General features: G+C 42.0%; 1 protein-coding gene across 1 annotated transcript in view; it reads right to left on the minus strand.

Annotated features, from left to right (window-relative positions):
• Window positions 1–496: 496 nt before the first annotated feature.
• ermp1 (endoplasmic reticulum metallopeptidase 1) overlaps window positions 497–16,693 on the minus strand; it is a 96,455-nt gene continuing 80,258 nt past the window's right edge. The window contains exons 12-15 of the mRNA XM_084324333.1: window positions 16,218–16,420; window positions 13,212–13,327; window positions 10,921–11,087; window positions 497–7,563 (exon numbers count right to left, since the gene is read on the minus strand). Coding sequence (XP_084180459.1) covers window positions 7,387–7,563; window positions 10,921–11,087; window positions 13,212–13,327; window positions 16,218–16,420 — 663 coding nt within the window. The 3' untranslated portion in view covers window positions 497–7,386. The remainder of the gene's footprint in view (window positions 7,564–10,920; window positions 11,088–13,211; window positions 13,328–16,217; window positions 16,421–16,693) is intronic.

Raw genomic sequence — 16,693 nt, forward strand, 5'->3', positions numbered from 1 at the left:
TGTAATAAGCATGTTTATTGCTGTACACAGAGGTTATGTCCCAACGGACAAAACAAGTGTTAATTTAATTCAAGCTTTTTGCATAAAATCAACCCATTCATTCAGTAGAGGAGACATACCCTGTTAGAACAATAGATCCCCAAATTAATCCCAACAGTAATTTCAAATAGTTCCATCCCAATTCTACAGATCAATACGCAATAGAAAACACTGACACTCAGCAGCTCAAATAAAGAAAGTGTAGATTATGTCATTTTTTTAAAGTGTCAAATCAAAACCATTAAGAATGCCTGATTTAGAAGAATAGAATAATCTGTCTTGTTATATAAAAACGTAATTTAAAAGATTTCAGGACAAACAATAACAGTAAGATGATATACAGGGAAAGAAAGGCATGGGTGAAAGTTAGGCAAAAACACATTGTAAAGTTAAAACAATAACCCCCCCCCCCCCAAAAAGATAACCAATATTAAGACATTTTCATATTCATCCCAACATATATTTCAGCCATCTTTAAAGCAGTCAAATTGTCGCTGATGTGCAACTAGGCATGGAGTATTGAAATAAAAGGAAATGAGAGAACACATGAATATCCTACATTGTGGGAAATGCCCCCCACCCCCTCACAGGTCATGTGACCCACATGAAGGTAGAAACAACTAAATAAGACCTGTGAACCTTTGGGCCCTGGCCATAGGGTCCCAACCAATATTTAAGAAACCAGGGCCATCCGGATCTCGTGCCATTAGGTTTTGTTAGCTATGCAAGTGTATTGCATGCAAACAATAGATTGAGCAATGCCTAGTTAACGAGAATTTGCAGAAACGTGTCAATTATGAATTTAAGGTAACTTCCTAACAGTAGCTGGTGACGTTAGCTGCCTCGTGTTCAGCACAATCTCAAAGGCCTTAATTATTTTGTGCCAAAGCAACTTTCAATTCAATTGGGCCACAAATAGTGTGTTAAGTAGTTATTTAGCAGCATAGTAAAATAGCTTGACAAAATATCTTGTATGACGTTGGAGTGAACTAAACAACATGAGATGAGCTTTTTCACAGCGTTAGACCAACCATCTCTCTCTTCCTCTGGTCTCCAGCAGATTCTCTCATCTTTGTTGTTTGTTTGTTAACCTCTCCTGATGAAAATAATCTCATCCCATTTAGAACGCAAAGAATAAATACGTAAGAAAACTAATTTCCAGGGTGGAAGTAAGGTATGAGTATGACTGAGAAACACTGATATTTAAATTAGTGCAAAAGGCACCAAGTCATGAGGGGAGTTACTATACATTTCTAATTAAATTAATGTAGTTTTGAATTAGTCTCTTTTTTTTGTCTCGTCACTTTTCTTTCATTTGATGTTGGCACATTATGGGGGAACATGTCCGCATGTATTCTTAGCTATACCCTGAGAAGAGTATCTTAGCATTGTTATGCAACTCCTTATTGAAACCAATTGGCAACATTCCCTGCAAGCTCAGCCTGCAGCTCCCAAGTGGTTTGAATAAGGAAGGCTAACAGTACGAACATGTTAACTGAATTGTGCGCGGAAAAGAAAAATAATAGACTATAGCCTAATTACAAATGTCAAGGAACGGCTCACAATTCACAATGCGCTCAATAAAGAAAAATAATAGACAATCGCCTAATTTAAAATGTCAAGGACTATATATAGCCTAATTAGAATGTTCAAGGAACAGCTCACAATGAGCTCAATAAAGAAAAATAACCCCAGTGGGTAAAATATCAAGCAAAATTTTAATTCAAGTTACTTTGCTTTTACTTCTGCCGTTTCACCTACATATTGGTTTCCTTCAACCAAAACGCAACAATTAAAGAATTAAAATGAACCTTTCCGCCACCATGCCACTGGCCTTTAGAAATAAAACTAGGCTATATCACTTTTCAATTTACATTTGTTATTAGGCTATACATCTCGTGTCTAGTAGATTTTAAATATCCATTTTGGCAATTTCAATAAAAAGCACACAAATCCACCATACTTATACAACGTCACACGGGCCGCAAACACATTTCCAAAATGTATACAATAACACATTGATAATATATATGTGTTCACACAAGTCTTTTCCACCGCTTCACTGTGTATATTGCTTGTCCTATATAACATCTAGTCTGTCTATTGGATTTGTCATCAGAGAATAAGGCATTTTATTTAAGTAGAATTAACACATGTTCCTATTTAATTGCTATTTACCAACAATCTAAAGGTGAGGCTAAATCCACCCATCCTGTTAAATAATGATTTAGATAAGTCTTACGTGAAGTTTGTTTAAAATAATAGTCACAAACATCTTCATATCAATAAATGTCTTTGTTTTTCTACTCTTGATTACCACTTGATAAAACACTACAGCGATTTCCAGCTAAACTCAGTTGATCATTTCACAGCTGGTGTCTGGTAGGACATTATCCGGTGCACAGGAAGTGATGACAAAATTAACTCAGTAGTAGTGGAAAGCAAGGAAGTGCAAAAACACATCAGCAATGACTGCGTATCACCAATAGATGTCACCAAAACCAAAAACTGAAAGTGAGCATCTGGATTATCACTTTTAAAAAGAATGCCTTGATGTTCAAAACTGCAGTTACTTGTGTGACGATGCTTAGGCCTATATTTTGGTCATTATTTGAAATTCTTCAGTCAACTCTTCTCAGACAAAACACAAACACCAGCAATGTGGTGCTGGAAATGAAACATGAATGACTCAGACATGTCCTCAGATTGGACCAGGGCTGCATTCCTAAAGTAGCCTTGAGATGGAACCCACCTGGAAAGAGGAAACAATGGAGGCTTGTGGAGAACTGTGACCTCGTAACTGAAAACAGCAAACCTAACATGAGGCGAAGCACAACATGCTGCACAGGATAGAACTAGATGTACAGGACAGGACCAGATGTACAGGATATAACCAGATGTATTGGACAGGACCAGATGTACAGGACAGGACCAGATGTACAGGATATAACCAGATGTATTGGACAGGACCAGATGTACAGGACAGGACCAGATGTACAGGATATAACCAGATGTACAGGATATAACCAGATGTATTGGACAGGACCAGATGTACAGGATATAACCAGATGTATTGGACAGGACCAGATGTACAGGACAGGACCAGATGTACAGGATATAACCAGATGTACAGGACAGGACCAGATGTACAGGATATAACTAGATGTACAGGACAGGACCAGAAGTATAGGACAGGACCAGATGAAAGCAGATAGTCACAGCCGTATGTTCCACAGGGAACGAAGATGATTAAGTAAGTAAGCTCTGTGTTCACTCCTGTCTTTCACTCCAAGATAATAAAACTAGCTGGGGACCTTGAGGATGTGACATTTACATAAACAAACCATTTACATCTTCAATATGCATACATTAACACTTGTGTTTGCCTCCCTTCCATACCACCAGGCCTTATATCAAGTGTCTGGTAGGACATTATCCAGTGCACAGGAGGAGGTGATGACAAAATTAACTCAGTAGTAGTGGAAAGCAAGGAAGTGCAAAAACACATCAGCAATGACTGCGTATCACCAATAGATGTCACCAAAACCAAAAACTGAAAGTGAGCATCTTGCGGATTATCACTTTTAAAAAGAATGCCTTGATGTTCAAAACTGCAGTTACTTGTGTGACGATGCTTAGGCCTATATTTTGGTCATTATTTGAAATTCTTCAGTCAACTCTTCTCAGACAAAACACAAACACCAAAAATGTGGTGCTGGAAATTAAACATGAATGACTCAGACATGTCCTCAGATTGGACCAGGGTTGCATTCCTAAAGTAGCCTTGAGATGGAACCCACCTGGAAAGAGGAAACAATGGAGGCTTGTGGAGAACTGTGACCTCGTAACTGAAAACAGCAAACCTAACATGAGTCAAAACATGTATTCAATCAAATAAATCAAGAACATAAACAAAGCCAGTAGTGGGGCTGCATTTGTTCAACAATCATACTCCCAAGTCCAGACTAGATCTTTAAGGCAATGGACAAAGCTAATCTTACCGAGTTCACCTTGTGTTTTCATTATTCCATATTCATGTTGACATTGTTTTGAAACGATCGATCTGTATGAACCTGATCATTTTGACACAAGCCCAGATATGCGTCACATTGTGTCACATCCAGCCAGGGTCTAATCACTTTACAACCCTGCGGCAAAAACTAGAGCCCACGTACAGGATAGATAACCTCTAGATGCTCAACAAACACCATCAATTAGCAACCAGAACTGCAGAGTTACTATGCAAAAACTAAAAATCTAGTAATGTTGAGGTCCAGTGATAATAATAATTTGTTATTATGAAGTGAAATCAAAGTACAGTGAAGAGCCTGCATACTCTAATGTGCTCACTTTCAATTAGTCATTATATCTAGGGACTCTAATCTGCTCATTTTAATTAGTCATATCTAGAGACTGGGTAGAGACTCATCTCATGTTGTCTTATCTGGTGTTAAATCATCATGCATATATGAAAGAGAACACTGGGACATGTTCTTTTTGGGGATTTGCATAACCCTCCAGAAGACAACATAAACACAACAATTACATGGGAACAACTTACTAGTGTTAGACCATTGACATGTGTGTGTCCAGGATGGTAAACCTTTTCTGTGTGCTTAGGAAGCATAACGTTAAGGCAAGAGGCCTTCATCAGGTCTACTCCTGTCCGTTTGTGCGGTTGAAGCCAAGATGGAATCCTTAATGACATCTTGGCTTAAAACATTACTTGATTTTCTCAACACAAGGCTCGAGTTAACTCCTATTTAGAAACAAACTACAACAAGCTTAGCTGATACTCCCGATCTCCCAGTGGATCCATCCCAGATTTTCCCAAATGTACCAGTTTACAGCAGCAGTAGATGGCGCATTATCAGCCGTCTTTCTCCGATTATTTATACATCTTCAACCTTGCGATTTTCCAACAGTAGTCAAGATGCCTGAACAGTGTGACAGACGTGTTTTTTTTTTTTTTTTTTTTGCATAGATTAATTTTCTGAGCATCACTCGCTTCTGGGTTCAAAGGCAAAGAGAGAAGGACTTCCTCGTTCTGCCAACCACAGCTACGCAACTCAGCAACCACAATACAGAGGGTTGAGAATAATGCATTTCACTGGGTCTAATGTAAATACTGAGTTGCCTCAGTTAGCAGCAGAGGGAGCTAGTAGCCTGCAAACAAAAACCTGGAGATGTTCATAACCCATCAGAACACCAGAGGCAGGGCGCCGGCCGGAAAGCCCTTTATAACCCATAAGAACACCGGAAAAGCCCTTTCCACAAACAACTACAAGTCTGTTTAGAACATCTCACCTGTAGAAATACGAAGTCCTTCTATAACCCGTCCTCCTCCCTCTCACCTACATCTACACGAAGGACTGGATGTAAAAGCTGAGATCAATAAATCAGGAAGTGCAGGTGGTTCTTCATGGTTATATCTGCCCTGAAAGCCAGTGTCCATAGACCTTCCCCCCAATGCCATCACATCTACGCAACTATCCACGACTCAAAGCTGCTTCTGGAAAGGACTACAAATTCACCAGACCATTTTCATCGAGATACTGTAATATACATCAGTGTGCGATGACACCATCTCTTGAGAAAACGACCTGGACGGTAGTTTGCCAACGGTTCAGCCTCGCCGACCACTATTGGCCTAAGAAATCCAGCAAGCTCTCACACACACGAGGAAAGACGTCATTCAAGCTTGTGTCGAGGAGAACAGTTGTAGCTGTTAGTTCTGTGCCTGGTAGAGCAGGCGATGGTGAGTTTTACAAGAGTGGTCCGTTTGGTGAAGAGTTGTATTCAAAATGACATGTTAGAAAACAGCTATTTACTAATGGCCTTGTTTCAGCAATGTTGCAAAGCTGTGGTTCAAAAGTTGTTCTTTAGAAAAACACAAGAAATATTTTTTTTGTTCATGACTTGAGACCGACGTTCACAGTAACACAAGCTATTAGTAATGTCAATGAGCAGGAGAAAAGAAAACGCTCAAACCATCATTACAGTGGGATCATGTCTAACGTATCAACACACACACGCACAAACATTTTGTCAATTTCATGCGAGTGCAACAGTTGCATGGCGAGTTGACACATTCCCACCCAGTAAAACATCCTTGCACTGTGCAAAAAAGAAAAAAACTTAAAGCACTTGAGTCCTCTGCACTCTGGACTCCTGACACTCAGCAAGCGTTAAAAGACCATTTCGCCCCAAAATCCCATTTTGTTTTTAGTTTTCTAAAAACAGACTGAAGATTTCAGACACAGACATTCATCACATGTTCCAAGACCTTAAAAAAGGTCTAATATCGACATTCATGCAAAATGTTTTTTTTTTCTTTTTTGCACACAGCACTTGTCACACTATGAGAAAACAATACGTTTCTACAATTCTAAAAGACCTGTTGACTTTGAAAAGAAATGCAACAGGTCATTCTTCAATTGACTTAAACATGCCAATGTGTAAACATTTACCCCTCACAATGTGACGAGTGCTCGGCGCAGAAACGCAACCAACTCTCATTAAAAACTCTTATTTTTTTATCTCCAAGGTTTCCCTTTAAGATTTTGAGGCGGATTGCTCCTTTAAGCCTGACTGTTTCCACTCCTGAGAAGAAACAGAAACATCTTAACTATCCCTCACTGTCCGGAGTCTACAGTGCAGAGCAGTAGTAGTGGGTGCAGTACTATCTTATTCCAGTAGGAGTGCTGCTGAGGACGGTCCTGCCCTGCTGATTTGCTTCGATAAAGAGAGAGGGAGGGACATAGACATGCAAGGCCATTCATACAAAAAGAGAGAGAGAGAGAGAGAGAGAGAGAGAGAGAGAGAGAGAGAGAGAGAGAGAGAGAGAGAGAGAGAGAGATTGTGGAAGATTGTAAAAAAAATAATACAAATGAAAAAATAAATCCCCCTAACTCGCTTGCTCCACTGACCCAGGAACGACCCCAGGTCTGAAGGTGGCTGCCGCACTGCTCAGTGAGTCTGTCAGTTCTACAAACTCGTAGATAAGGTTGCATCTGGTGTGGCTTGAAGCACTTCCTGTTTTGGTTAGCTAATAAGCCTATTCACACAGTGATGGGGGGGTCTCTCAGACAGGCCTTAGAGGGAGCCTAGCGTGTATTTTACGATGCGTGAGAGAGAGTGTGTGTGTGTGTGTGTGTGTGTGTGTGTGTGTGTGTGTGTGTGTGTGTGAGTGAAGAGGCGGCAGGCCCGCATCAGCCAATCCTCAGGGTCAGTCCTTGTATAAATCTATTCTCTTGGCTTTGGGAAGGCCCCCCTTGTGGGAGGGGCCCCCTTGTGGGAGGGGCTCTCCTCCACTGTACGGTCCTGTGTGACTGGCTGCCGGCCTCCTCAGTATCTGTACATGTCGTAGGTGCTGACCCAGGAGGAGGGGAAGGCCCACGAGGGAAACCTGCGGAGGATGGCCTCCAGCTGAACAGTCCTCTGGTCCTCCCCGAAGAAGTAGTGAGAGGAGATGGCCACGGAGATCATCCCTTCTGGGCCCGACGGGTCTGGTTCTCTGGGAGGCTGGAGGAGGGGTGGGGAGAGAGAGAGACGAATTTCATCACCTCAAAAGCCCTGTTGCTTTTTGAAAAACGGGGCTTTTGAGGTGATGAAATCACTGGGCCCAGGCAGCAGTGGTTCGGCAAAAATAGTTTTGAGTACGGTATATATCTGCTTAGAAAACGAAAATGTCAAATAATATTTTTTTTTCATGTGGTAAATACTAGGACTGTCCCCGACTAAGGATTTGGATCGTCGACTATGATTGGCCAAAATTTGCCGTTAGTCGACTATTAGTCAAAAAAAATATATATATAATTATTTTTTTTATTTTTTTATTCCATTTGGGCTGTGGGGGTGCTTAATGTCTGAAGGAGTCGACTGAAGGCTTCTTTTCCTCTGCAAAAGCATGCAATTGGTCCACTGATGGATACATCTTGATATTTGTCTAGTCTAGTGTGTTCATTAGATGGGTGAAATTCTCTTTCAGTGCCTCTGTGCCTGTTTTCATAGGCAGTTAGCCTCTGGTATGCGTGCCATTAGCGTTAGCCACGCTTCTAGGCCTCTTTTCTTTTGGAAAGAATGATTAAAAAAAAGGATTTTTTTTTTTTTTTTTTTTTTTCTCGACTAAGAGGTTGTCAGTCGACTACGGCTCCTTTCGACCGATTAGTCGACTAATCGACTAATAGGGGTCAGCCCTAGTAAATACACAGGTCACAACATGTTTACAGGAACGTTTTGGAGTTGTATTTGGAGTGTATTTCATGACTGTTGGGAACTAGGCTACACTGGCACACCTACTTCCAGTGAATGACGCTAAGCTAGGCTAACGGTGCGGCTGTTCTGTGCATGCCTAATGCATGCACAGAGAAGAAATCTGTTAATAAAATGTTCATTCAATCAATCACTGTGCAGATTGATTGATTGAATGAACATTTTATTAACAGATTGCAGAATGGGTACAATACAGTACGGCTCAATACACACAATTGTTAAGGGGATGCAGACCAGAGAAAGACTTTCGTCTTGTTTACATCAGGGTCCCCCATTTTCAATTCATAGTGAATTGTAAGTAAGGGTGCAACTTGCTCCGTGCAATCCATTCTTTGTGGATCTAGCCCTCAGACTGCGAAAACAAATCCGGATTTACAAATTGAACTTTCTCAAATAAAACCCTCCTCAAGTCGGTGTACAAGGGGCAGTGAAAAACTAAATGAAATTCATCCTCCACCACTCCCAGATCACAGAGAACACACAACCGCTCCTCCTCAGGGGTACCTTGGAATCTACCCACTTCCACAGCCTTAATTGGGCACACAGAGACCTCCGTCCTCTCTTTAAATTTAACATTACATAAGGTTCAGTCAAATACTCATCTTTAATCTTTAAGTTTAGGTTTCTTCCATATCTCCACCTTCCACTTATCCTGATGGATTGTTGATCATTTTGGTTTAATTATATTAACCTTACACTGCAGATTATTCATAAAAATCATACTTAACTCTTTACCAGGGATGACCGTGTGCTCTGTCCCAGTTAAAGATCTTTTTAGTCACCCTATCATCTGGCAGCTGGACCAGGCGGTTCCATAATCTAACCATTTCACATTTTTGCTTGACCAAACATGAGTCCCAACCCATGTCCCCTTCTATAGCCCCTTTTTGCTGTATATTTATGGACTCCCAAGAAGTATCTCATGGCACGGTTCTGGATAGCATTACATACATTACATTCTATTCATAATATCACTATGCACAGATGCTATGGGAGTCTATGGCTGAACATGCTCCTTATCTTAGCTAGCTCCTCATACAGGGGATGGGAGGGGTTCTCCAGCGCCCAGCTTCCTTATCGTTTTCCTCTCCGCAACCTCCTCCACCTTAGAGTCTTATCATCAAAGACAATGGATGTAGTGGAAGAGAACACATTCCAAGCGCAGTTCCTGTCTTTGAAGTGCTCTTATCTGATCTTAACAGTGACAAGACTGAACTCCTCATCATTGGCACCAAAACCACCCTCACCAGATCCGGACCCATCACACTCACCATCAACGACTCCACCATCACCCCCTCCCCCCTAGTCCGCAACCTTGGTGTCCTCCTTGACCCCACCCTCTCATTTGACCCCCACGTCCGCTCCATCGTCAAAACATCCTACTTTCACCTCCGCAACATCGCAAAAATCCGTCACTGCCTCTCCCCCCCCGCTGCTGAATCCCTCATTCACGCCTTCATCTCCTCCCGCCTGGATTACTGCAACTCCCTCCTCACTGGTATCACCTCCCGCTCCCTCCATAAACTGCAAATGGTCCAAAATTCAGCCGCCCGCCTCCTCACTAACACCCGGTCCCGCGAACACATCACTCCTGTCCTCCACTCCCTCCACTGGCTCCCGATCAAACACCGCATTAACTTTAAAACACTACTCCTCACCTTCAAAGCCCTCCACAGCCTGGCCCCCCCCTACCTGACTGATCTCCTTCTCCCCTACCGCCCAACCCGTTCCCTCCGGTCCTCCTCCACTGCCTCCCTCACTGTCCCGACATCCAAGCTTAAAAACTTCGGAGATCGGGCCTTCTCTCGCACTGCACCCCGACTCTGGAACTCCCTCCCCCAGTCCATCAGAGACTCCCCTACACTCTCCACCTTCAAAGCTCGCCTCAAAACCCACCTGTTCTCCCTTGCCTTCAACCCCCCCCACCCCTAAACCCCCCCCCTCCCCTCCAACCTGATCGATATGTCTCTAGTCTTTTTTTTGTGCCATCAGGCTGTCTCCCCCGTTCCCCCCATGGTCTCATGTTCCTTTGTTTTTGTTTCTTTGTTGTTTTGTTTTGTTTCTTTGCTTTCGCCTCTTTGTTTGTACCCCTGCTCCCGACTACTGTCAGCGACTTCGGGTTATTGAGAAGCGCTATATAAATTAAATGAATTATTATTATTATTATTATAAGTGGGGGTGGCTTAAACCTCTTTTCAGTTTCAGTTTTCTTTCCATGCATAGTTTTCGGGGGCTAAGATAACCTAGTCTCATAACCAGGCTCTTCTATCAACATCAAGAGTCTGATGTCAAGCGATCTAAAAGCTGTATAGAAGCGGCATCACATGCCTAATATTTTGTATCAACAGGAAGTTGGTTTGTACTCAAATCCAAATCATTGGATTTCATCACAATAAACAGTATTTCCATCACAATTTAAAGGGTGATATTGAGAAATTCACACCATTGATATTCAGACCACTGGTCTTTTCACACCGTTGATACCTCCCCTTTGTGCAAGAACCAAATATGAATTTGCAGATAGGAATATGACATGTTTCTAAGCAGCGGAGTGCAGTGCAGAACTGTAACAGAACCGAAACCCTTTGGGTCCAGAGACACTAGTACCTGTATTTCGAACCAGAAGACCCACGCGGGGGCGTCCAGGCCGTGGGAGTAGAAGATGAAGTATTCTCCGCTCAGGTCGTACTGGGGGTTGCCGTCCCCAAAGGACCAGGTGGAGAGACTGGCCCCGCGGTGGGGCATCAGGTACAGGGACATGTGGCTGGGGGGGCCTGGGGGGGGGAGAGGATATTATATCTACTGTGTCTGTTAAAAACCTTGTAACTGCAGTGTTGGGGGTGATTGTCGTGTTTGTTTTTACTTGACTGGAAGGTTTAGATCAGGGGTTCTCAAACTTTTGTATACCACGGCCCCATTTTATTTAGGATTTTTTTTGGCGACCCCACACTTAACACTTTGGATGCCAGCGACGCGTTTTGTTGTTAGTTCATGCCGCCAGTTGAGTGCCGGCAATGCTATATAGTGTTTGTTTGTCGTATTTTTTTTAATTTGAATTCATATTTCATCAATCGAGCCTCACGCGAGTGTTACAGAGTCTCTCTGAGCTCAATTGGGAAGATACCGCCCCCTATCGTCTCTCACTGTGTAACTGCACCCCATTAGTTTAGACTGATGATGGGGGGGGGGCCAGTTTCCTCATTTTACTTTTCCGTCAAGCCAACTAAAGAGACCCAAGTTGATCGCCGGCCCTCAGAACAGCGTGGATTATGTATTTCCAGCACCCAACGCTGAATCAATAAACGCAATCGATATTTGGAATGGCGATCAGGAATTGGAATAATCTTTTTGGATAACATCTGATCTGAGGTAAGGAATCTATTTTACCAGTCTTGGGGTAATCAGAGCTTTTTTCACAGATATATCAACGTGTCCCATATGTGTGTGTGTGTGTGTGTGTGTGTGTGTGTGTGTGTTCGCTGATCAGGAAATGAGAGAATATACTTTTCAGATCGCTTCTATAGCGTGCATAAGTACACATATACTATTGATAATCTAGCGTTTATTTGAAAACGATTCATAAATAAGCCGATGACAACGTTTTTGTGTATGCCAGAATATTCCAGTAAATGCCGTTTATCACGGAATCTATATATTTTCCTGAAAAACAAGGGCTTTTCAAAATGCTATAACACGGAAATGAACCGATTAAAAAACAATCCGTTTCGACAATGTTGACTGCAAACAAGTCATTGATAAGCGACGGGCAGATTAGACACATAGCCATAATTTAAGACAGAAATTATGCGTTCACAACGCTATCATTGAAGTGGGTGCTGGCATTTAACCACGTTTTACCATGTTCACCAGTGGTAATCAAAGTGTTAATGTATCGCGTAATTTCAGCGTGGAAATAATAAAAGCACACGTTGTTTAGAAAATGAAATTACAGCACTATGTTATCAATTAAATGAATGAATATTATCAACAAAAGCAATGGAATTGTTTCTGTATACACATTTATAAAACGAGGCATATTTAGCCAAAATATGTTGCCAGAACATGAAAAGAAAATGCGTTCACGTGCGCTTTGGCAGAGATCCGCTTCTACTCTGAAAATCCACCCTCACAAAGGTATGTTAATCAGCGCAGCATTACACAACACTTGGTACTCGTTCCAGACTGATATCCAGAACTTTGCAAGGGCCTGTCCAGTGTCCAGTGAACTTGACTTTCAGTAGCTCGTCACACGAAAGATCATTGAGCGCCTCCTGGCTGCATTCTGTTCCTACAAAAAGCCACCAAGCTGAGTAAATACCCCCAAATCTCTGCTGATTATCCTGGAGTGCCACTAACAGAGTTTCCAGCGCATTATCAGCACATTTCTGCCAATGTGTTGTTTTTGTCTGCAAGGAAAATCCGTGCTTCTTCTCCGAGTTAACAAAGGCGAATACTCTGCCTCGAGATCAGAGGCAGAGCCCATTTCATTGCGGCCAACCAGCACCGCTTCTGACAACAAACCTATCAATTGCGCGACCCCACTGTCACCCCACTTTGGGTCGCGACCCGTAGTTTGAGAACGGCTGGTTTAGATGATGTTATTATTAATTATTGTTTGTTCATTTAAAAGCCACTGTTGAATTACAAGAAATAGATGGGACATTTACATTTTATTGAAATTATTGTCTTTTTAATTATTAATCCTGAAATGTGTGTTTTTGGAAATACAAGGCTTTCAAATGACAGCAACTATATCTATATCATATACATGAACACACATACACGGTTAGACATAGAGAGGAATTAGACGGTGATATGTATTGGATATATTTTTACATGACACCTGATATACCAATTCCCAATCAATGTAAAATTACTGCATCATTAGCGCTCCTGACCTTTGACCTGGAAGGTCATCTTGACTGTCCCCCAACTCGTCTCCTCTTTGGACAGCAGGCTGAATTCCATCGGAGAGCTGGGAGACACCTCCGAAGCAGGCAGGTACCAGTTCTTCCTACAGTGTATATATATATATACACACACACAGACACACAGACACACACACAGACACAGACACAGACACACACACACACACAGGCTCAGATGTTGGGTTCTGTAAACATCAGATTAAGTTACCAACAGTTTCAAAATTGGTAGGAACCAGTTGGTGCTGCCATTGGTAGCGACCTGACCACACAACCGAGAGTCAATAGAGACAAGGGATAAGAAAGGCATTTGAGAAAGGCACTGAAAAGAACAGTAAAAATGCACCAATTATTATTCGTATATACATATATATTATTATTATGTGTATATATTTTTTTATCCACTTTTTTATCCTATTTTTCTCCCATCCCAATTTCGTATTATCCAATTGTTCCCTCCCCTGTCTTGAACGTTGCTAGACTATGCCTCCCACAGGTCGGTTGTAGTGAGGACAGAAGCCTTGCATCACGTGTCCCCTCCGGTACACGAGGAGGCAGCCTGTCGCATCTTTTCACCGCAGCAGCTCGAACTCTCAGTGGCAAGGAGTAACGCGTGGGAGGCTCAAGCTGCCCCCATCACTTCCTGCTTCCGTCGCACCGGCGTCACAAAACCGACCTGTAGGAGTCGCTGTCCACAACGTCAAATCCCCACCCACTAACCAATTGCCAATTGTGTTAGTATGAACGACCGGCCAGCCGGTAGCAACGCCGAGAGCTGGGCTCGAACCCAGCGTCTCCTGCGTTAGTGGCGAGCACCTTGCCCACTGCGCCAATCAGCCGCCCTATTATATATATATATATTTTTTTTTTATACATCTGGCTTCCAAAAGATTCATGCAAAAAGTTAAAAGTAGTCTACACAACTAAGAATTACAAATAAATGTGTAACACTTGGCTATCAACTGGAGAACTGATTGACTCTTAACTACTGAACTACTGAAAATACACCATATTTTAATCAATTCATTACAAAAAGATTTGCACTACATCCATACCAAATTTTTGCTTAAAAATTTCAAGGTTTACATTTTGTACCTCTTGCTTGCATTTTGTACTTTAGTTTGTGTATTGTATATTATTCTTTTAACTTTTTTACTGTATGAAGCACATTCTCAGGGGGCTCATACAGAACCAAGCATTTCACTGTAATGTACTTTATATGTGACAAATAAAACAAAACTTGAACTTGAACCCTTACACAAGGACTCACACATCACTCATTAATTTACTAGCACATTATATCTTATATGTATTACGCATATTTATATGAATTCATAATCTGCGTGTTTATTTATACCAGGGTAGACTAAGACTCTGTATGGAGTATTGCACATTGTACAGAGTAGACTTAGGTTAGCTATATATATTTGTACATGGGGTTGACTTAGGATAGAATCTGTATATTATACCAGGGGGGGCTTTATTATGTGCATTGTGTTATTATTGATAGAGTATACATATGTCTCACCTGTCTAGCAGATCAGACCATTATCTGTATTTTAATCTTTTTATTATCTACTATACGTTTTATTCTTATTTGTATTTATTTCACCCTGCCTGTATGGCCCCTCCCCCTCCTCTGTGCTGCTATGACCCCAGAATTTTCCAAAGGGGATTAATAAAGATCCATCTCATCCTATCTTATCTTAAACTCTCTTTCTACAATAGCTTTCACTTTTGTTGCGCAAAAAAATATAATAAAAGTCGATGCCGACAACGCACGTTCAAGTTCAAGTGCAATAAAACATTTGCAAGTATGGGTGGCAATACAAGCAATTTGTCAAAACATCTGTTGTCAAAACATAACATTAGTCTGCAGAAATGCGCCGTTTTTACTGCTTTGCTCGCAGTCCATCCACGTCCACTGCAGGTAAGCCAAGATAATACGGAGTTAGCTAGGCTAATAACGAATTATTACGAATAGGCTAATAAATAAAATATAATTGCTTAGCTAATTGTTTAGCTACAAATATATTTGAAAGATGACAACTTTTTATAGATTGCCATTCGTCAGGCTGAGGCTGCAGCCAGCCACCATGTCCCAGCCCACCCCTCCTCCCTCTACCACCACCGGTCCCAGCCAAGCCAAGTCCCTTCACCCTAGCAGCTAGGAAGGATGACAGAGGTAAGGGGGGGGGGGGGGGGGGGGCGAGTGTCACAGGGCTGTGACCCAGTTTGTTGTCAAAGGCCTGCACCCCTTCTCTACAGTGGAGTCCAAGGGCTTTAGGTAACAACTAATCATTCAGTGTATATAGTTTTGTTTATCTTACATTTGTTGTTTATTATAAAAAGTCTATAATTCAGACACATTTAAAACATTGTTGCTGCTGTTGCTGAAGAAATAATATTTATTTATTATATTTATTTATAAAGTTATATAAAAGAACATTGCTGCTGCTGAAGAAATAATATTTATTTATAAAGTTATAAATAATAAAGCAATGTCGATAAAGTACCGAACCATTAAGCAGTATCGATAAGAGTAGTAGTATCGATAAAATCCTAACGATACCCATCCCTAGGTAGAACACACATATTTTGAATGCCTTCGGCAGACTTCAAATGAGCCATTTTAATCTAGATTAACTCCAGGATTGCAGATAGATTAATCTAGATTTAAAAAATGTATCTATGCCCACCTCTAATAAAAACACAATGCAGGTGCAGATAACGCCCCCTGCATTTGCTTGAAAAGTCAGGATATTTGCGCAAGGTGCACTTGATTTCTAGCACAGGCCAGTTGACCTACTGTAAAAAAGAAAAAAAAAGAAAAATCACATCCCTGTAGAAAGCCAAAACCAAAACAACAGAAGAAAGCATGGCCTATGAGGCCTGTGTGTGTGTGTGTGTGTGTGTGTGTGTGTGTGTGTGTGTGTGTGTGTGTGTGTGTGTGTGTGTGTGTGAGTGAGTGAGACTGACTTGCTGAGGAACTTGACGGGGAGGAACCAGGGGTAGCCACAGAAGGGCCGGTCCTCGCGGCAGTGGGTGCGGATCGTGTCGTTGATCTCGGGGATGTGGGGCGTGACGTGCTGCATGCCGGTGTAGTCGAAGCTGTTGATCCACAGCCCTGAGTCCTTGCTGTCCACCTGGCCGTCCAGGCCATGGAAGGTCCGCGTGGTGTGCTGCACGGAGACAGAGACGCGGGAGTTAGCAGAATAAATGAATGAATGAATGAATGAATGGACTGCATTTATATATATTTTTTTTATCCTCTTTTTCTCCTCATCCCAATTTTATGCCAATGTCGTTATGCCAATTCCCCCCCTCCCCTACCTGGTTGTTGTGCGCATGTTCCTCCTACTGGTCGGTACAAGGGAACCCTGAAGTCCACCACATGTGGAGACAGCCACTGGCTCTCTTCTCACCTGGCAGCGAGGACTCTCATTGGTGAAGCG

The sequence above is a fragment of the Notolepis coatsorum genome (assembly GCF_963971535.1).
Source record: "Notolepis coatsorum genome assembly, chromosome: 11".
In the NCBI taxonomy this organism is placed as follows: Eukaryota; Metazoa; Chordata; class Actinopteri; order Aulopiformes; family Paralepididae; genus Notolepis; species Notolepis coatsorum.